The following is a 20,939-nucleotide window of genomic DNA, read 5'->3' as shown; positions in this document are numbered from 1 at the left end:
AAAGTTCTCAAACCAAACGCATCGTCCGCGACTCTTCCGGTGCTTGGTCAAACATGATTACTGTCCGTCCAGGAACTGTTGTGTTATCCCGGATTTAGGAAAAAACCCTACTATTGGTCTTCAGATATGACGTAGTAGCAATACGTTTGAAGCAGTTTTCATTTAGCAGTATTCCGGGAAAGCCGGAAATTCTCCCCATTGATTCAGAACCAGAGCATTGGCAGTCGAACAGATCGCAACTGCAGCTGTCGCACTGGACAACAGTGATCAGCCGTTTCTGAGGACTGACATTAAAGTAACGACGATGTTTGGGGGAATTGGAAGCTCCGGGGCGATGAAAGTGGCAGCCCTTCTCACCAGCGCTCAGTCTGGAAGTGAAAAAATGGCACCGTCAATTTTCTCGTATTCCAATCTAGTCCACGCTGTGTCAGGAGCTGTGGTAAGTTTCAGATTATTTTCTGGAGTAGCAGTTGAAAAGTAAGAACGTCCAATGTTGTAGTGAACCCAGATGACGTGTACTTTTAGTAACTTTACTGTGAATTGCTAAAGGGCTGGGGTTATTTTGAACTTTATCGTTCAGGGACGTTTTTCAAAGTTCTGCAAGTGCAATGCAAGGCTTTGAATTTGCAGAACTTTTAAATTGCTCTTGTAATCATTCTTAAAACTTGAACTTGAACTTGAAGTTTACTATGTGGTAGGCTGTGTAGCCTTTACATAGGTCCTATTACTAGACTGTAGCATGCGTGGCGGGCTGTTCTACAATCTAGACGAGGCAGGTAGGGTTGTGTATAGAAGTACTGTGGCGCCAGAAGTTGTCTATCCTGGTCTTAAAGCTGTTGACTGATGGCGCTGTTACTGCCTCTTCAGGCAAACTGTTCCAGGTGTTCACTACTCGCTGGGAGAAGTAATTGCTTCGTACGTTCAGTCTACAGTGGTCTTTGCCGAGTTTCAGAGAGTGGCCTCTAGTGTCTCTACTGCTGATGGGCTCAAAGTGGGGTCTGTCCGCTTCGTACATGCCATGCACATACTTGAAGGTGTCTATCATGTCGCCCCGCAGGCGACGGTGTTCCAGGCTTGGAAGTTTCAGAGCTTTCAGCCTCTCACAGTAGGGCTCGTCTTTCAGACCTGGAATGAGTTTGGTCGCTCTGCGTTGTACGTTCTCCACTTCAGCACATAGCGTCTTGTTGTGTGGCTGCCACACTGAGTGCCCGTATTCCAGCTTGGGTCGGACCAGACTCTTGTATAGTTGGATGAACATTTCCTCCGTCAGGTAGTCAAAAGTTCTCCTGATGACGCCCACGATCTGGTTGGCCTTTCCAGAGACTATGCTGACCTGTTCTTTGAAGCTCAGTCTGTTGTCGACGTGCACACCCAAGTCTTTCTCCACCTCACTCTCCTGTAGCTCAATGTTGACATCCACCCCTCCCCTCTTCCCCTTCATAAAGTACTTTGCCTCGGACTTCTTGTTGCCGAGCTTCAAGGCGTGGCACTTATCTGGGTGGAAGCGGAGCAGCCAGTTGTCCGACCACTGGTGTAGACTGTCCAGGTCATGCTGTAGTGCCTCTGGCCCCCCCTCTGTGTCGCTGCGAGTGTAGACCTTCGTATCGTCGGCGAATAGGCGGACAGGACAGGAACACACCTCCGGCAGGTCGTTGATGTAGATGACGAAGAGTAGAGGCCCGCAAACGCTGCCTTGCGGCACGCCGCTAGTAACTTTAGCTTGCTGTGAGGATGCTTCGTTGACCACTACGCACTGGGTTCTGTCCGTGAGGAATGACTCCACCCATCTTAGGACCTTTCCTTGGATTCCGTGGGCCGCAACTTTCGACAGCAGACGTTTGTGAGGCACCGAATCGAACGCTTTCATGAAATCAGTGTAAATGATGTCCACACTCCCGCCATCGTCAAGAACCTCAGTCCAGGCATCCAAAACATCCAGGAGTTGAGTCACGCATGACCGACCTGCGACGAAACCGTGTTGCTCTTTGTGGATAAGGTTATTCTCTGCCAGGTGCTTCATGACTCTCTCCCTCACTAGACCCTCCATCACTTTGCACAGGATACAGGTCAGGCTCACCGGTCTGTAGTTGCCTGGGGTCAGGCGACTGCCTTTCTTAAAGATAGGAGTCACCGTAGCTCGTTTCCAGTCGCCTGGTACTTGTTCGGCTGCCAGAGAGCGACGGAAGAGTTTCGCTACTGGGTGTGCTAGTGAGTCTGCAGCCGTCGAGAGTACCAAGGGGCTGATGCCATCCGGTCCACCCGCTTTGTTCGTCTTCAGACCCTGGAGCTTCTTCTTCACCTCCTCATCCTTGATGTCGAAGTCAACGAGTGCTTCTCCGTAGTTGTAGGTTGGAGGCTGTGGTAGTGGGCCGTCATCTTCATTGGTGAATACACTCTGAAAAAAAGTGTTGAGCAGCTCTGCCTTGTCCTGGTCTGCTGTGGCTCGATTTCCGTCCTCTTTCTTTAGGTCGCCCACGCCCGATCTTGTCGAGGTCTTGGACTTCACGTATGACCAGAATGCCTTGGGGTTGGTCTTGGCGCTCTTTGCGACAGTTTTCTCCAGCTTCTTTTTTGCTCTCCTGCAGGCTGCCGATGCCCGATTCCTTGCTCTTACATAGGCCGTGTAGTCCTCCCCACTCTTCGTCTGTAGCCATCGTCGGAACAGTTTGTGCTTGGTTCGTACTGAGGTCAGCGTGCCACCATCCATCCACTTCTGCCTGCGACTGCCTTGTGTGTTGCGTTTCGGTACTGCCTTCTCAACTGCACTGGAGATCTTGCCTTTCAGCAGGGTCCAGTATTCTTCCACCTTCAGTCCCTTTCCCTCTCTCTTCCAGTCGATCGCTCCCAGTTCCCTAGTCAGGACGTCCGCATCCATTTTTGCGTAGTTGAAAGAAGTGCGTGCTGTGGGCTTCTTCATGTTCATGCTCAGGTCGATGATGAGGGTGAAGTGATCGCTCTTGCCCATACTTGGCGTGGTGCTGATTTCTTCCACTGTGCCTTCCTCGCTGGTCAAAACCAGGTCCACTATGTTGGCCTTCTGCCCTGGGCGAAACCTTGTGGGCTCTTTTTGGTGCTGTACCAGAAATGCATCCTTTGTTGCTTTGACGAAAGAGGTTGCTGGGTGTGATGGTCCTGCTTCGCTGGTGCTCGAGTCCCAATCTATCTCTGGGTAGTTGAAGTCTCCCATAATCAGCAGCTCGTAGTGTTTCAGTTGTGCAGCCTTCACTAGTAGGGAGTTCAGCTTCTCGTTGTTGTCTTTGCTGGAGTTTGGGCTTCGGTAGACCAGCCCCACAAGCAGTGAGGGCAGGTTGTCTCTTTTGCATTCTGCTAGCATGTGTTCTTCAAAATCACTGTCTATAGTGTCTACAGGGGAGGGTTTCAGGCTGCTGTGTATATACAGACATATTCCTCTTGATCCGGTTTCCAAATTATGAAACATTTCGTAGTCTGGTATTGCTAGTTCACACTCCTGCAAACTGTACCGAGCGTTCTTCGGTTTGATTTCCGTAATACCAATGATCGAGGGTTTGTGGATCTCCACAAGGGCAGCAAGCTCAGCTCGCTTGGTATTCAGGGTGTCAACGTTACTATATATACAAGTGCAGTTGGCCTGAGTATGTACATCAAAGTCTTTTTTTTTCCGCAGTTTGGATCACGTTTAAAACTATTTACATTCTTCTTCCTCTTCTTCAACGTTCTTTGAGCGCTTCTTCCTCGCTGTCCGTCTGGACCAGCGGGTACCTCCCGATGTTCACCACTTTGCCCTTCCTTCTGATCCAGATGGCATGTGTGTCGTTTTCCTGTAGTGACTGGGCCTTTCTCTCTTTTCATTCTAAAAAAAGAGCCTGCTCCTCTTGTCTTTCGCCCGGTGTCATATCTTTTCTTATTGCAATCTTGCTGATGAGTCTGGGGTCGTCTTCTGTGATACCCTTGGTGGCCTTTCTGAAGGAGGTCATTTTAATTACCATAACGATTAACATTCAATGATTCATGTTAAACGGTGAAAGGAATTTTGTTGTGCTTAGACTCAAAACTTACTCTTGCTGTGTGAATCTATCCCTTGTGTTGTTCTCTCTCTTACCCAACTACTGGAATCTAGATCTAAATAGCATGGAATCGATTAACCATTTTTCTATACTTCTAACTTTTTTACTAAAAATTCTAGGGAAAGGGGAGATTTTGATTCCTTGGTATTGCAGTCAGCAAGCTTCCCAGACCTACTGCTTAAATTTTGAAATCTTTAAACTTAAACTTAAAGCATTATTTAAAAGTAATAAAACACAGACTTTTTTCCCCTCACAAAATAAGCTTTGTTTTAGGTACTATCCTGCACCGGCACGGTGGCCTAGTGGTAAGGCGTCCGCCTCGTGATCGGGAGGTCGTGGGTTCGAACCCCGGCCGGGTCATACCTAAGACTTTAAAATTGGCAATCTAGTGGCTGCTCCGCCTGGCGTCTGGCATTATGGGATTAGTGCTAGGACTGGTTGGTCCGGTGTCAGAATAATGTGACTGGGTGAGACATGAAGCCTGTGCTGCGACTTCTGTCTTGTGTGTGGCGCACGTTATATGTCAAAGCAGCACCGCCCTGATATGACCCTTCGTGGTCGGCTGGGCGTTAAGCAAACAAAGAAAGAAAGAAAGGTACTATACTATAATTACGGCACAATACTATTTCATAGTAGTTGTACTTGTATTGTTTTTCTGTCTTGATTGATTGATGAGAGCACTCACCACACGATAACTTTTTCTCTGAAAATCTCAAATAAACCCAGAAAACATCATCAGAAATAAAGGAAATATGTTGCTTAGATCGAATTGTTACCATGTTTGTTTAAAATCATAATTTACATCTGCAACGTTCATGGCTTTATTTTGGTGTTTGTGTGAGGATTTACGAAGGAGAGCAATGATTATTGAAAGGAGTAAACTCTAATGCACGAGAACACAGAACACGTGGCTGTTTTTCGTTTATGATTTCAACATGGTTCTCAAAAGAAAAAAGATAATCTTCTGTTTTATCACCGATGAGGGGCGGGGATGTAGCTCAGTCAGTAGCGCGCTGGATTTGTATCCAGTTGGCCGCTGTCAGCGTGAGTTCGTCCCCACGTTCGGCGAGAGATTTATTTCTCAGAGTCAACTTTGTGTGCCGACTCTCCTCGGTGTCCGAACACCCCCGTGTGTACACGCAAGCACAAGACCAAGTGCGCACGAAAAAGATCCTGTAATCCATGTCAGAGTTCGGTGGGTTATAGAAACACGAAAATACCCAGCATGCTTCCTCCGAAAACGGCGTATGGCTGCCTAAATGTCGGGTTAAAAAACGGTCATACACGTAAAATTCCACTCGTGCAAAAAACACGAGTGTACGTGAGAGTTTCAGCCCACGAACGCAGAAGAAGAAGAAGAATCACCGATGAAAGCTTAATTTATTTGCTTGCGCGCGAGTGTGTGTATCCTGATGTGTGTGTGTCTGTGTTGGCATGCTGGTGTGTCGTTTTGTGGCCCCAGTGTCCAATGGTGACTTGGTCATGTGTTATCATGGAATAATGATGCAAAAGGAGGAGTCTGTGACGGATTGCTTTCATTGTTTATTGGTAAGAAATTGAGTCTTTTGGGGGGCTCGTTTTTGCTGTTTCTGTAGAGTTCGCGATGACCGAACCTATATAGCGCGCTGGACGAAGCGTTCTTCTCAAAAACCGAGATAGTTTTTTGCAAACGATCAAAAGACTCGAACGTACTTCCTACTGTCAGTACTGCTTCGCTGTGAAGTCCGGTCTCCGTGACCGAAGTACACCGGCCTGCATACGGATACAAACGCATAAAACACTGCTAATGAACTGCTGGACACGTCCGAACTCACTTGTCCCACACTTTAAAATGGCCATCTTATTCAGCCCAAACCCAGTCAAACAGTAAGAAGAGTGCGCACTCTGGCAGTGAAATTCTTTGTGGCGACACGTAACTGTAGAACAGGCGAGAAGAGTTACGGACGCCGTAACTGTAGCCACTGCGTAATTTATAACTGTGGTGCAAGAGAATAACCTTCTGAGTTTCAATGGTTATGATTTTTTTAAAGTCAAAATTACTGGTATGTTTCACAAATGTGTTTTGTGTCGTTATTTTCTTCGCTCCTATTGGTTTGAAAATGAATAAATTCGAAAGCGTTTGTAATATATATATATATGTGTATGCAATATTTTTCCCACTGACACATGTGTGCTTATCTTTTTTTTATGGTTTTACATTTCTCAGTGCTGTGGGTCAATGCACACACAATTTAATATTTTGATCTTGTTTAGTATGTCAATTTCAGCCTCAATTCCTCTTCTCTGTCACCAATAGCAAAAAGTGACTGATGACAGTGATGTACAGCTTAATTGGTTGAAGAAATTGTCTTTTTCTTCTGGAGTATGATCATCTTATCACATTTTTAACCTTATGAACCCTTAATTATTTTTCTCTTGTTTCAGGGAAGTGTGGTTGCAATAACAGTGTTCTACCCACTTGACACTGTTCGTACAAGGCTTCAAGGTAAATAATTGATTAGAACTTCGTGGAGTTGATGTTCTTTCCTCTGTATGTTTTTTTGTAGTGTGTCCATGTTTCTCAAATTCAATCCAAGTGCTCTAAACTGTAATTGCTCGGTTCCCCACATGCTCTGCCTAGAGGATCCCCGGACCCCCGATTTTAATATTTGAGGTCCAAAGCTCCCCTCAGCAGAATTTTAGAGGGTTCCAAGACAAGGAGGACGTTTGGAAGTTCTGTGAGACTTTCACAAAAGCATAATTTGTCATATATAAATGCAAATTTACTGAGTAAATCTAACTTTACATCAGTTAAATTAACTCTGTAACACGCAGCGACGCACAATTTGGTGAGCGCTTGGTTCAAGGGTGGATTAACCATGTCATCACTAAAACTTATACATGTCGCACTGTACACCTGTATGGCTGATCATGATAGTGCTAATTTTGTGAGCATTTGTGATATATCTGTTTATATGTTGTGTCATATCTATGTCTGTTAATGGAGCCATATTAGTTATCACATAGGTTTCATCATAAAAATCGTGCAGCTATTTCTTTTGTGAATCTGCTCAGCAGACTATGATTCTTTTGGCCAGCGCTGCCATTACTGCTGGGTGGTAAGCACATAGTACAGGGGCTCACATCCACGTCAGACATCGGACATACACAGATATTTTTTGCAAATGTCCTATACATTTTTCATGCAAGAAGACATATGTCCAATTGTTTTTGTCACTAAGTGGTCATTGTCTGATTATGCTTTTATTGGATCCGGACATTGTCAGTACTTTCCAATTTACAGTAGTTTGATTTGCTATTTTATCGATGTTTTGCAAAGCATGTGTCTCTCCAAGCAGACAAAACTTGGGGAGACTTTGTGTGTGTTTTTTAAAATTTTTTATAGAGAAGAGCTTCCAAGGGTTGCAACTCTGAATGTTCCAAGCTGGTTGAAAGTTGCCTCCCTTCGTGTTTTTTCTCTCTGAAAAAGCAACATACCGTATTTTCCGGGTTACAAGGTGCTACAGCGCATAAGGCGCACCCCCTTCTTTTTAAACAAAATTGTAATCCAGTCACCCATTGGGCGCAGGGGGCCGATAGGGCGCACCAAAATTAAAAAAGTATACCGGTAACAAAGGGTCGAAGAATGAAAATAAGCCGCACATCAAAGGAAGAATACAGAGTGGAAATATGTGTGCTCTGTGTGTGCTGTGAGATCAAAGGCAGGTCCATTGTGATAGCTGGGTTGCCTTGTTTAGACACTGACCTTCTTCCCAGGGGTCAATGACCCAGTTTTTGCTATGAGAGGTGCTTCCCCTGTCATAGATCTGAGAGAGGAAACACTTCCTGCACCGGGGTCAGTGACCGGGGTCAGTGACCGAGTTTAACCTATGGGGCGGTCTCTTTGATGTCTTGAGAGGAAACTTTGCCAGGGTAGTACCTATAGTAGCTGAAACATGCATTATCACAAGTTGTTTGACTGGTACTCAGGCGGTCTCTTTGATTTTTTTCGTATTTCATACACGGATTAGGCGCTTGTTAAGCAGGGGTCAAACTGAGGAAAAAAGTCGGGCCTTATGACCCGGAAAGTACGGTAACTAAAAAAAAAGTCCTATTGATTTATTTTTGTTCAGGACAAATGTCCTATCACTTTTGCATTGTCCAAGACATTTGTCCTATGCCACCTCTCATGGATGTGAGCCCCTGATAGTATGTGGGAACTTAACTAGACATGTCTTAATTTCTGTCTACAGTTGATGACCACAGAAGAGCAAAACATGCCCATGAGATTTTGGCTGATATTATAAGGGAAGAGGGAATGTGAGTATCAGAAATAATTTCCAGCTTTTACTTTTAGTTTTGGTATTCCTTGAGGTGTATTTTGTTTTATAAACTGTAATTCTTATTTTTACAGTTTAGACAACACACGTACTAGTGTCTTAACATTTAGTCAAGTTTTGACTGAATGTTTTAACATTGACTGGGAATCAGATGACGGTAGTGGTGTACTATGTGTGTGTGTGTAAAGCGATTCCGAGAAAACTACTGGACCGATCTTCATGAAACTTCATCTGAGTATATTATCACTAGATGAATTTTTTCATTTGTTTAATAAATGTCTTTGATGATGTCATATCCGGCTTTTTGTGAAAGTTGAGGCAGCACCAAATTGATTGAAATTCTATTCAAGCAGTCTTCAATGAAGGCCGGACTTTGGTATTGCATTTCAGCTTGGAGGCTTACAAATTAATTAATGAGTTTGGTCATTACAAATTGTGATTAAAAAAAAACGATCCAAAAATAATTTAATCTTAGTCTTCATTATTTCTTGATTCCCCAAACATATAAATATGTTATATTGGGATTGAAAACAAGCTCTGAAAATTGAAAATATGAAAGCTATAATAAAAATTAAATGTCAGAAATCGATTTAAACCAATTTCATCTTATTCCTTGTCAGTTCCTGATTCCAAAAAGATGTAGATATGTTTTGTTTGGATTAAAAACACGCTCACAAAGTTAAAACAAATACAGATACAGAAAAGCGTGATATCCTGCTGAGCGCAACTGCTACAGCGCTATACTGACTTGTCGATTTCACTGCCTTTTTCACGTGTGGGGGACTGATGATGCTAAACGGTCTTGGTGAAAAAATGCAGTGCATTCAGTTTCATTCTGTGAGTTTGACAGATTGACTAAATGTAGTAATTTCGCCATATATGCGACTTTTTATAATATATTCTTATTAAAATGTCCAGAGACTGACATAGAAATCTGATTGCCGCTTTAACAGACAGATTTTATGTACATGTGTATTGTGTGCATTGGATGACATGCTACCACCATTTTCCAGTGTTTGTAATGTTAAACAAGTGTGGTTGTACTTATAGACTTATTAATATGTAAACTCAAAAGCCAACACAAACTTCATTGGGATTTGTGTCTGTACCACAAGAATCAAATAAGGAAAGTTTGTTGACCTATGACAAGATAGTGTCCAATTTTCAGTTAGAGAAGTTCATTCCATTTTTAAAAGCAGACTTTGTAAAAATTTGAGCAGTATCCCCAATAAACTGAATGTTGAGAAGTTTAGAAGCATGTCATGACATCTACATGTACTACCAATCTACTTTACAGTTAAAAAAAATGCTGTGCTGTTTTGTCATTTGCAGCTTTGCTAAATGAGTTTGGTTTGGGTCTTTTCAGAGCTGAACTGTATCGTGGCTGGTTCCCGGTGGTAACGGCGTTGTGTTGCTCCAATTTTGTCTACTTTTACACCTTTAACAGTCTGAAGCTGAAGTTTATTCGGGGCACAAAATCCTCTCCGCTGACTGATCTTTCTCTTGCGTTTGTCTCAGGTGCATTTAAAATCTGCCCAGCGAAGGGGGTGCTTTTTTTGGTTGTGTTAACGTTGCGTGTTCTTGTTTCACTATTTTGCATACCAGTACATGTACCTCAAAGAAAGACTGATTTGTTTCTTTGTGTAGAATTATACATATTTGAACACCAAAGCATTTCATTTTATTGATTTGTTAGTGGTTTTGTTTCCATTTAAAAAATTTTTTTTATAGCTAATGCTGGTCCAGTTAGTCAAGGAAGCAGACTTGCACTTTTGGCTCACATAGTTACACAGAACATATTTGCAAATGGAGATTTTGGAGAAATCTCTGAAATATTTTTCTTTGAGGTTTCCTGTGAAGTAGTTTGCATTGTGTGTTGACGGATGCACATTACATGTTGATGTATTTACAAAAGGCTAGTTTCACTTTTCAAAAGCAGAGTGTCACTGTCAGGAAAGAATAGAGACCGCTTTCATGATGTGTGTGCAGCTGGAATTTCGTAATGAGAGTGACTAATGCTTGTTCACTAACGAAGAGAGTGTTATAAAGTGTAAAACAAAATCAGTAGATTGATATCAAATCTGGAGATACACATGTAGTATTTAAAAAAATATATATAGCGCAAGAAATGTGGTTTTTTTTGCACATTATGTGAAAAGCACATTTTGAAAACGGACAAAAAGAAGTGCCAACAAAGTCTTGAAGAATAAGCCCTCACAATTGTTTGTCAGTTGTCACATTTCTCTTGTCTCACACCCCTCCCTCCCACTGTCAAAGTAAAGTTATACTCATTGTGACACCTCCAGCATAAACTGTGCATGTGGTGCATACAAGTTGATGTGGCTTTTGTTGTGTTGATTTTGCTTTCCTTAATCCTGACTTTTATTTTTGTTTGAACTGTACAATAGTAACCCAGCTAAATTTTCTCACAGGATTTGTGACTCGAGCTTAACAATCTGTGACTCAAGCATAACTCTAACATTTGGTATTTTCATTACAGACTTCCGCTATTTATTTGTCGCTGTTTTTTTTCTGTTCGTAGTTTGGGTCTTTATCGGGGCTGGCTTTCCATGGCCTTCACCATGTTGATGTCCAGTTTTGTCTATTTCTACACTTATCATGGCCTTCGGTCTAGCCTTCTCACCCCTGACCTCTCTCCTGACCCTCTCACCGACCTTGTCATAGCGTACATCGCAGGTACTGTCATTAATTTTTTAATTCCTTTTGCTCAAATACCTCTGTGCATATAAAGTTTACCCTCCTGTAACTTTGTTTTCTATGATACTTTGTGGTCTTCTTTTTTGGCATTCTTGCTCTTGACGTTTTGAATTTGAAATTCTTTATACCAACCGTTTTGTTTGAAATCTATCTAGACCTGCTACTCACGATTTGGTTTGGTTTTTAACACCCTGTTTGTTTTGTTTCATTAAATAATGGTCTTTTGGTGCTACCCATTAAAAAAAAAAAAAATCTGCACACATCTTGTCGGTCAAGATTTGGTTCTGGTGTGTATTTTGTTTTTAAAGCCCAAACCATTTTGTATAACTTGATTGTTCCTTGGCATTCCCAGTGTTTTTAAGCTCATAGGCTTTCCTTTCTGTTTTGTTAAGCAAGTTTTTGGCGTCTGGTTGTGATTTTAATGTTGGACCTCAGCTTCCCCCTCAGTCTTGAGCACTGAGCACTTCACACCTTTCCTGATCCTACACCCATCCTATCAGTGTCACAAGTACATGACATTGTATTGTATGTTATGTACAGACAGATTTTGTTTTACTTCTTTGTGAAGTTTTTTTCATTAGTAATTACCATTCTCTTTGCTGTTTCAGTGTTTGTTTATTTAGTTAGTTTATGTTTTTATCTTTGTATTTCCTTATTTATTCCCTTTGTTTAATTGTAAAGGCTTTCATAATTTAAAAACTTTAATTCTGAATTACTAATGTAAGACCTCTAGTATTCTCTCAACAGACATGACATTCTAGTCAGCTTTGACGGATACAAGTTGAAAATATTCAAACTGCAAAGCAGTCTAACCTGTCCTTGTGACCACCTCTCGATTAAGATCACCTGCCCAGTACATGTACGACCATTCCAAATGAACCCGATTAGTTGTTTTCACCTTTCTATTGTGACAACCTGTCTATTACGACTACTTTTGGTGGGTCCCATGGGTGGTCATTATCATAATCAGGTTCAACAGTATTGTGTTACAAAAGCTCTCTCCCACATTTATTTATTGTTTGTTTAGTAAGATAAATGTAAGTTTTGTTGATTGAAAGATGTTTTGTTTTTGTTGGCTTGATTGTTTTTTGTTTTATTTATCAATTTTGTTAGTTTGTCGTTTGCAGCCGTAGTACAGGTAATGGGATTCAAGAACCCTGTTATTGCTGTAAATTCAAGTTAGCTTTTTGCATGAAAGTTTGGTTGAGGTGCGGGTGTTTGGTAATGCATGATTTCTTCTATTACTGCCTTGATACTCATTACCATTCATACCATCTGCTACATCATGACAATGGGAAATGATGGTGTTCATTGATCAGTTTGGATCATCATTATTAAGTTTTTATCATTACTATTTTAGCTATTGAATTTAGATTTTTAATCACATGTACTGTTTAAGCTATTAGCTACAGTTCTTTGTTTCTCTCACAACTCTTTGGCTACTTACGTTTATGATCAACACATTAAAAACAGCCAGGAGTATATTGCCCATTAAATTTTAGATGATTCAGTAATACAGAATGAATGTGTGTGTGTGTTTCCAATATTTTTCCTGTTTTTGCGAGGCTTGGTATGCACACTTCCAACACTGCCCAGATAGAAGGAAATATATGTACAGTGGTACCTGCAATGAGAGGCCCCTCTGATGAGAGGACACCTCCCTTAAAAGGACACATTCTGAGGTCCATGTGACTATTATCTCTACCAAAATATACCTGTCATGACAGGCCACCTGCAATGTACAGACCTGTTTACCCTTACGATTTTGGCGTAATGTATTACGATTTTCTGAAAAAAATACGCCATTCCGCTATCCGTGTCAAGACTACAATTTCCATAAATAAATAAAAAAAGTAAAAAAAAAATATTTTTATTTTTATTATTAATTCACATGTTTGGCATTGTTTTTTTCAATGGCAAAATGGGGTGAAAAAGCACAGGACTAACCAGAGATCATGTCTGTCTGATGAGACGCTGGAGAGCCTTCTAGTGGTGAAGTCTCGCCCTCACTCATTCGGCAAGCGCAAGTACAGTAGAGAAGCGCTTGACACACTGAAAAAGGCCTACTACGAGCAAAAGAAAAAGAATCAGTGATGCATGTGCTTTTGATGTGATCTTCTTTGAAATTATGATGACTACAAAAACTGACTGATGTGTTTTGTTTGTGAATGATGGATACATGTGCATGATTGCGTTTCGCAGACACAGTTGTCGTGTGCGTTGTAATTGGCGACGAATGCTGGATGATTACTATTTTTGTGCCAGGATTACTATTTTTGGGGCTGAGCATTACTCCAAAACACTTATGGGGGTAAACAGGTCTGAATGTAGGGACACTGTTTGATGGTCCCAAAGGTGTCCTTTCATTGCAGGTATCACTGTATTGCTCCATCTGGTGGGACTTACATGAAAGAGAGAGCCCTCAAAAAATACCTTTGATTTAAAAAAAACCCCATTAAACTTTAGGGTGGTAAATGTTTATATGTTCTGGTAAATTGGAAAAATAATGTTTAATGGTAAATGTTTGAGTGTTTTTTGCATTCTTAAAGAACTGTATGCTTTTTGTGTTGCAGGAGTTGTGAATGTGTTGGTGACCACACCCCTTTGGGTAGCCAACACACGGCTCAAGTTGCAGGGTGCCAAACTACACACCAAGGCCTACGACAAGGCATCGGACAGGAAATATGAGGGCATCAGAGGTATGTGCATTTCATCTGTATCATTGTTTATCAGATTATGAAAGTAGAACACCTTTAAAAAAAATGATCTGCACAAGATGGGAAAGAGGAGTGTGTGTTTATGTGTGCACGTATGTGTGCATGCGTGCGTGTTCATGTAAATGTATGTGGTGATGATCATCTTGTCTCCTGGACTGTACGCCTTATGTCTCCCATGGCGTTTTTTCAGTTTGAACGCTTGGTAACATATTCTCTGCTAGTGCATCATGCATGGGTGTATTCTGTTAAAAAAAAGTTGGTATTCTTATTGTATGTGTGCAGATTGCCTGGAGAAGATCATCCAGGATGAAGGTTTCTGGTCACTGTGGAACGGCACCGCCCCTTCTCTCATGCTGGCGGCCAACCCAGCCATACAGTTCATGGTCTACGAGGCTCTCAAGAGATACTTTCAACGAGCTTATCACACGGCGGTTGGTGCTGCTTCATGCCTTGTCTGTAAATGCACGAACAAATAAAGAACGAACTGAAATAAATCCACAACAGTTACGTTCATACATATAGTGAGCAAAAGGCTAAAAATACTGCTGATATAAAAAGATAAACAATATTTGAAAGAGAGAGATTTTTAACATTCCAAAACTAACAATAACCTTTAAAAAAAAATTTTTTTTAAATTTACACTGAGAAAGCTTAAATTATGGAACATTTAGGAAAATACAATACTAAGTGTTCACAAATTATGTAAATGTTTTGTGAATGTTTAGTATTCTGTTTATCCCACATTCTGTACTTCTGTGTAATCTACTGCAAACTTCCTGACAGTTCCTCCTGACAGTTCTTTCGCTCCTGATCAATTCACCAACTTTCGAACTTCAAACCCCTTCACTTGAATCAGTTAAATTTGAACATAATGTAGTCAGTTCCAAACAAATGAGGGAGCTATTTGCCTATTTACATAGTACACACATGTGTGAAAGATGGGTAGTTTTCCACACGCATTTAGGATAATGTATTCTATTAAATGTTACAATAATTAACTAAACTTGTGTTTTTGATTACTGACTATATATCTTCCCATGCTTGAATATGAGGTTATGGTGCATGATATATGGTATAATTTAAGTGTGTGTGTGTGTGTGTGTATTCAGAGAGTGGCAGCTTTTGGCATATCTATTTTCTGCTGGCAGGGAAAATGCAAGAATGTTGAGGTTGTTGTGTACATGGCTTCTTGAAAGTGTACATTTTGTTCACATGCTCATGTACCGATGTGAAAAATGAGTGCGGTGTTTAAATGAAGAGCGGTGACGTAGGTGCCCATACATTTCAACTTGTAAGGATAACTTAGAAAGGAGTAAGAGCAGATGAAATTGTTATTCACTGATACATGTATAAGATAATAAGTTTCATAAATATTTTACTCTGCAGGAGCTGAGTGGGATGCTATACTTTATCATTGGAGCCATTGCCAAGGCTGGTGCCACAGTTGTAACCTACCCCTTGCAGGTTGTGCAGAGTCGCCTTCGGGTAAGTGGATTTCTTGCATCACATGTTGCTTTGTTATGTCGTTTGATTCCGCTTTGTTGTCCATTTTTCTCAGTACCAGATTGATATTTTTTGTGTCTTTTTTTCTCAGGGAATTTTTGTGGTTTTTCTTCTGAACTGATTATGTTTGCTCCATATTATCCTTTGTAGCTCAACCCTAGCTGTCACTGTCTCTAGTCATGCAGGACTAAGCTCAGTGTGATAATACTAACATGTCATGCCAGGTGTGGCAGTCGCAAATTAACAAAGCAGTTTCAACAGTATTTGCCCCAGGTGCATAGCAGAGAGCACTGAATTTGTGAGAAGGTTTTGTACCAGTAAGTGTAAATTATTCATAAACACAGAATGATAACATGTGACGCTGTAACATTACATGTGCTGTATTTTTTGCAGGCTGGTCTAGCGAAAGCAGAAAAAGCCCAGTCCTTGCTGCAGAACATTATGTATCTTGTCAAGTGAGTATGATGTTGCTGTGTTATTTTTGATGTGGCTTATTCTGACAGTTATTTTTATATTACCAAACCTTAAATTTGCTAATAAATAGCTTATAACACTGTTACTGTAAAACTAAAGCCTATTTATAGGGGTTGACTTGAATGATGCCTCTAAGTTAACAGGTTCATAAAAAACAAATCGACAGAATTCCTTATTACTAGTCAAACGTTTGTTGTTGTTGTAAACATGCTCTGTCTTTGATTCCAGACATCAAGGGGTTGGAGCGCTATACAAAGGGATGGAGGCAAAACTGTTCCAGACTGTGTTGACAGCAGCTCTCATGTTCGTAGCATACGAGAAGATTGCTGCAGTCATCTTCAGGTTAATGGGCCTCCAGGCCCCTCCTCACAAGAAATGATTGACAGTTTCCCTCCATGGCCACACCTTCTTCTGCTTTCTGGTTGACATACTTGAATTTAGTCAATCATCCTTCGAGTAAATGAGAAACGTGTTTTCAGTAATCCTTCCAGGCTTTGAAAGAGAAGTTGCGCATGTCTGCTTTTGTCCAACACATTGACTGGCTATTCGACTGATCAGCTGTGATGGATTTGAAGCAAAGACACATTTTGCAACTCTTCTTCAATATTGCTGATGGACAGAATGCTACAGTCCCAAGTTGAATCTTCACATCAACAGATTGCTACATTCATCAGTAGATATATTGCCTGTAATACTGACCAGCAATCTTGACCTGTAGATTGCTACAGGAATCAGTTGATATATTGCCTATAATACTGTACTAACAATACTGTTTGATGTTCTTGCTAGACTGCAAAATCAGTTGAATTATTTAAGTTTTAGCTTTAGTATTTTTGAGTCACTTGAGAAAAAGTGACTCTATGTAATCGGTCAGTGTTAGTCTGTCCGGCCGGCCGTCCGGCCGGCCGGCCGTCTGGCCGGCCGTCCGTAGACACCACCTTAACGTTGGACTTTTCTCGGAAACTATCAAAGCGATCGGGCTCATATTTTGTTTAGTCGTGACCTCCAATGACCTCTACACTTTAACGATGGTTTCGTTGACCTTTGACCTTTTTCAAGGTCACAGGTCAGCGTCAAAGGAAAAATTAGACATTTTATATCTTTGACAAAGTTCATCGGATGTGATTGAAACTTTGTAGGATTATTCTTTACATCAAAGTATTTACATCTGTAGCCTTTTACGAACGTTATCAGAAAAACAAGGGAGATAACTAGCCTTTTCTGTTCGGCAACACACAACTTAACGTTGGGCTTTTCTCGGAAACTATAAAAGTGACCGGGCTCAAATTTTATGTGAACGTGACTCATTGTGTTGTGAATAGCAATTTCTTCCTGTCCATCTGATGCCTCATATAATATTCAGAACTGCGAAAGTGACTCGATCGAGCGTTTGCTCTTCTTGTTAGTTTGTGTTTGTGAGAGCTGTTTGGCTTGAGAACACTTTCAGTAAAACAAAATGTATGTTTTTGATCAAGATAATAAATTTTGCAGCTTGAATATTCCTAAGATAGTGGAAGTCTTGTATTTGTGTTATGGCAGGTACATCTTTATCATTAGAAAACAATTATTTTGTGTTTTGTACATGGTGTTATATTATGTTATAACAATAATAATGCAATTAATCTGGTGCAGTGTCTTCTATGGTACCAAGCACCTAAGCTGTTGCTGTTTGATTCAGTGGGTGTGTGTCCAATGACTTGGTTGTGTATTTGAAACTTACGTCTACAATCTTAATTTATATTTCATTTGCATTCATTCATCGGGTTATTGCATGTAGTGGGTTTTTCTCTTCATTCCTTTTATCTTGTATTCTTGAGCGCTTATCAAAAGCCATCAGTATTATTTTAGAACTAATTTTGGTATGTTTATTTTTTGCTTATGGTGTTTGTTTACTTTTAATAAGGACAAGGAGCAATCTAACCACAGATAATTCTTCTTTAGCACTGGAGAACACATCCCTTGGATGAAGGTTTAATGTTTGTGGGGCATACATAGATAATGAACCTGAGAATGATAACATAAAAAGTTGTAGTGTTCAAACTGTTTTGAAATCCATTTTTTTCCCTAAGGTTGCAAGTTTTTAATTCTGTTTTGTTTCCCGCAGTGGGGCACTGCGGTTATGAAATTAAAAGCCCCTCCTGTTTTTGGAACCGCAGGAGCTTTCTAGTTTGCTGTTAGGTAGATTTTTGGTTCCTCTTTCCTGTCATGCTCTCTTTTTCTTCATGAATTCTTTTCTTTTTTCTGCCTTCTTGCTCATTCACCTGTATTTTTTCCAAAAATCTCTTCTCTTGCCGCTTGTCTCGCGATTCATGTATAGTTTAATCTGTTAGTGTTCTGATGTAAGTCCAGCAGTAGATAGGTTAAGCCTATTTTAACATACTGGAAACTGGTAATCTTCCAGTAGGTATTAATTTAGTTTTACTAAAGCCTGCTGGGACACAAGTAATGGGTTAGTGCATTTGTAAACAGGAATCGCTTGACAAGTGGCCCCCTTCATCCCCCCCTTCCTCGTCCTGATATGGCTCTGCGTAGTCGGCTGGACGTTAAGCAACAAATAAACAAACAAACAAAAATTCTGTTTTGTTGTTATTTCATTTTTGAAACCTTTTTGATGATGTTAAGTTTGCTTGACAGTTCAGATGCTGATACTTGATACATTGATTGTGCTTGTGCAACTGTGTGTGTGTGTGTGTGTGTGTGTGTGTGAACAAACAAGTTTTTATAGAAAACATTGTATTCTGCTTGTGTTTTATTTCCACATTGTCAGTGCATAATCTCCGTAGAAAGATCTCAGGTACTGTATTTTGGCTTTATGCTTGATTTTAATGTGATGTGGCATTCCAGAAAATCAAATGCTATTATATGATGTCTTTTTGATTGCATAAGGTCTTTTTTATTGTCACATAGTTTGCTGAAAGTAATGTTATTTTATACAATTGAGAATTTAGCCTTTTATCAAAATTTGAGTCATCCTTGATTTTGAAATTAAAATGCTTGTACAATTCACATTAGTATTTTAATAAGTAACTCATTCATATAAAATATAATGCTTTTACCAATGTCCTAATGAATTTTAAAAAAATCTTGTTTTACACCTTAGTAAGTTAAAAAAATAAATGGCCACCCAAAAAACCTTTGACTTACAAAGGAAAGGGTAAAAAGCTAAGTACTAATTGTCTGTTAATACGTATGATGGGTGATTTTATTTAACAGCAATTAATTTTAATAGATGTAGCTGTAGATGTGTGACAGGTTGTCAGATCTCACTTGAAAAGAGAATGGAAATTAAAAGACAAAAACAACAACCAAAGACTGAAATTGGGTTTTGTGTGTGTTTTTAAAAATGTGGTTTGCAATGGTTTTAAGCACATGCATGGGACAGCTTGTTAAATCTGCAATGGTATATGTGGTACATGTACATGTTACACTCTCACACAGATACATTCCACGTTCATAACTTTTGACCAGAAATGATGCGGTTTATTCGTCGCTCAAGTAGACGGACAAGACATACAGGCAAAACATAGCCAAGACAAACCGGTGAAATCTGCCGACTGGCTTACAGCATAAATAAGTCCTCTCCACTTTGCTGCCCACATCTCTATTCTGTCTCATCCTCTGGAAAAAAACAAACTACTATATTATCTGGGGACCACAGACATACATTGTTCAGGGACCTGTCAAGCCCATGTTTACATCTGATAGGGACCATCAGGGACCTGTCAAGCCCATGTTTACTAGAGCAGAGGAGCGTACAGTGCTTATTGTGTCTTTCTGACTATCAACAGGGGATACATTGACTTAGGTTTGCACCTTAAATTGTCAAGGCCTCCGCCAAGAACGCCACATCTGAAAATCAGTCACCGCCTTAATTACCCTCAGGCGAATCTCACTAAAACACCAAATACTATTATAAGTCAAAGAATCTTCTTTTTACCGTCCGAAGTCAAACATTCGTATCGGCCTTGACAGATTCTCTTCCTGTTAATCGGCACAATACATTTACCTGATCGTGACAGGGACTCCGAAGGCATTGAACCAACTCATTTTGGCGCATCTGACATTAAAATCATTACTATATATATTTTCATCGTACATGTTCTATTTAGAGCTATGTAACTTGTAATCTAGTGGGCTAGTTCCAAACATATCTTCACGTCACCATCCTTTCTGTCCACATGGCACAGTGTCACAGTAGATCTCTTCTTCCTGATCATCATTCAAAGACATTTTCCATCAGGCTGCATAAAGCAGAACCTTCACGCTTTTTCTACCCTAGACTAAAAATGTGTTTCTTTTTTTTGAATGCCGGAAACGTATACAGTACCTGAAACTTGATCCTTGTCAATAGTTATCACTGTTAAAAAGGCACAGTAAGCCTCCCGTAAACCATCACAGATACTGTTAGGCTTTTACACACAGTACAAACACCCTTTCATTTAAACACTCACCGCTTGAGAACATCCTAGGTGCCCTCCGTAAAGAGCAAGAAAATTTTCAAAGAATTTCTTTTTGCCTGGGTTATCTTACTCCTGAGCCATCGTGAACCCGTGTGATCCAGTTTCCCTTTTTCACAATGTTGTCGTCAGTTTGTAATTCGCTGTGAGCTTATCTGCAATAGCACGTTATTATGTACGTCTGACTATGCACGAAACAAACGGCTGTGGTTCACAAGAACTCTAGCAATGGCTTTTGACTGTTCAGAGGAACTGGCAATAGGCATAAACCGTCGTCTGCTACGAGAACCACGACCTTGCGTGACCCTGCTTCCGGGCTTTTCTTTTTTCAAACTTTCAAAACTTCGAATTGTACTGATCTTGTCTTGATGAAAAAAGAATTCTTTTATGATTTACGAATGTTTGTGTAACAAGCTGTCAATTTATCATTTAGATTTTAAAAGTTAGGTCTAGCGCCAAAACGCACCACGGTCCGATTGTGTGAGGAGACAATCCGCAAAATTAATTCTTTGAAAATTGCTCGCTTTTTACGTAGGGCACCTAGGATGTTCCGTTCGGTGAGCGTTCAAATGGAAGCGTGTTTGTACTGTGTGTAAAAGCCTGACATTATCTGTGATGGTTTACGGGAGGATTACTGTGCCTTTAATGTTTAGACTTTAGTAACACTAGCAAAGGAACACTCCTTATCAGATGTATCCAAAAATC

The 20,939-nt window shown here is 40.5% G+C and overlaps 1 protein-coding gene across 2 annotated transcripts; it reads left to right on the top strand.

Moving 5' to 3' along the window:
* Positions 1 to 51: 51 nt before the first annotated feature.
* On the top strand, positions 52 to 19,095 carry LOC138959508 (peroxisomal membrane protein PMP34-like). 2 transcript variants are annotated; one of them, XM_070331029.1, is made up of 9 exons: positions 52 to 439; positions 6,471 to 6,531; positions 8,279 to 8,345; positions 9,732 to 9,883; positions 13,657 to 13,782; positions 14,083 to 14,231; positions 15,187 to 15,285; positions 15,697 to 15,758; positions 16,006 to 19,095. In XM_070331029.1, exons 1-9 carry the CDS (start codon positions 305 to 307, stop codon positions 16,154 to 16,156), a joined length of 1,002 nt encoding a protein of 333 aa, XP_070187130.1. In that variant the 5' UTR covers positions 52 to 304; the 3' UTR covers positions 16,157 to 19,095. The 2 variants fall into 2 exon arrangements, with proteins under 2 accessions (XP_070187130.1, XP_070187129.1); XM_070331028.1 differs by lacking the exon at positions 9,732 to 9,883 and adding an exon at positions 10,908 to 11,062 and having other exon boundaries at positions 53 to 439.
* Positions 19,096 to 20,939: the final 1,844 nt, after the last annotated feature.

Source organism: Littorina saxatilis, linkage group LG2 (genome assembly GCF_037325665.1).
Source record: "Littorina saxatilis isolate snail1 linkage group LG2, US_GU_Lsax_2.0, whole genome shotgun sequence".
NCBI lineage: Eukaryota > Metazoa > Mollusca > Gastropoda > Littorinimorpha > Littorinidae > Littorina > Littorina saxatilis.
The sequence above is the reverse complement of the archived record's forward strand: the minus strand, read 5'-3'. Positions and strand labels throughout refer to the sequence as shown.

Coding starts and splice junctions, on each gene's coding strand:
- LOC138959508 (XM_070331028.1), top strand. CDS start 305: ATGTTTGGGGGAATTGGAAGCTCCGGGGCGATGAAAGTGGCAGCCCTT. Junction 6,532..8,278: donor TGTTCGTACAAGGCTTCAAG/GTAAATAATTGA, acceptor TTCTGTCTACAG/TTGATGACCACAGAAGAGCA. Junction 15,759..16,005: donor AACATTATGTATCTTGTCAA/GTGAGTATGATG, acceptor CTTTGATTCCAG/ACATCAAGGGGTTGGAGCGC.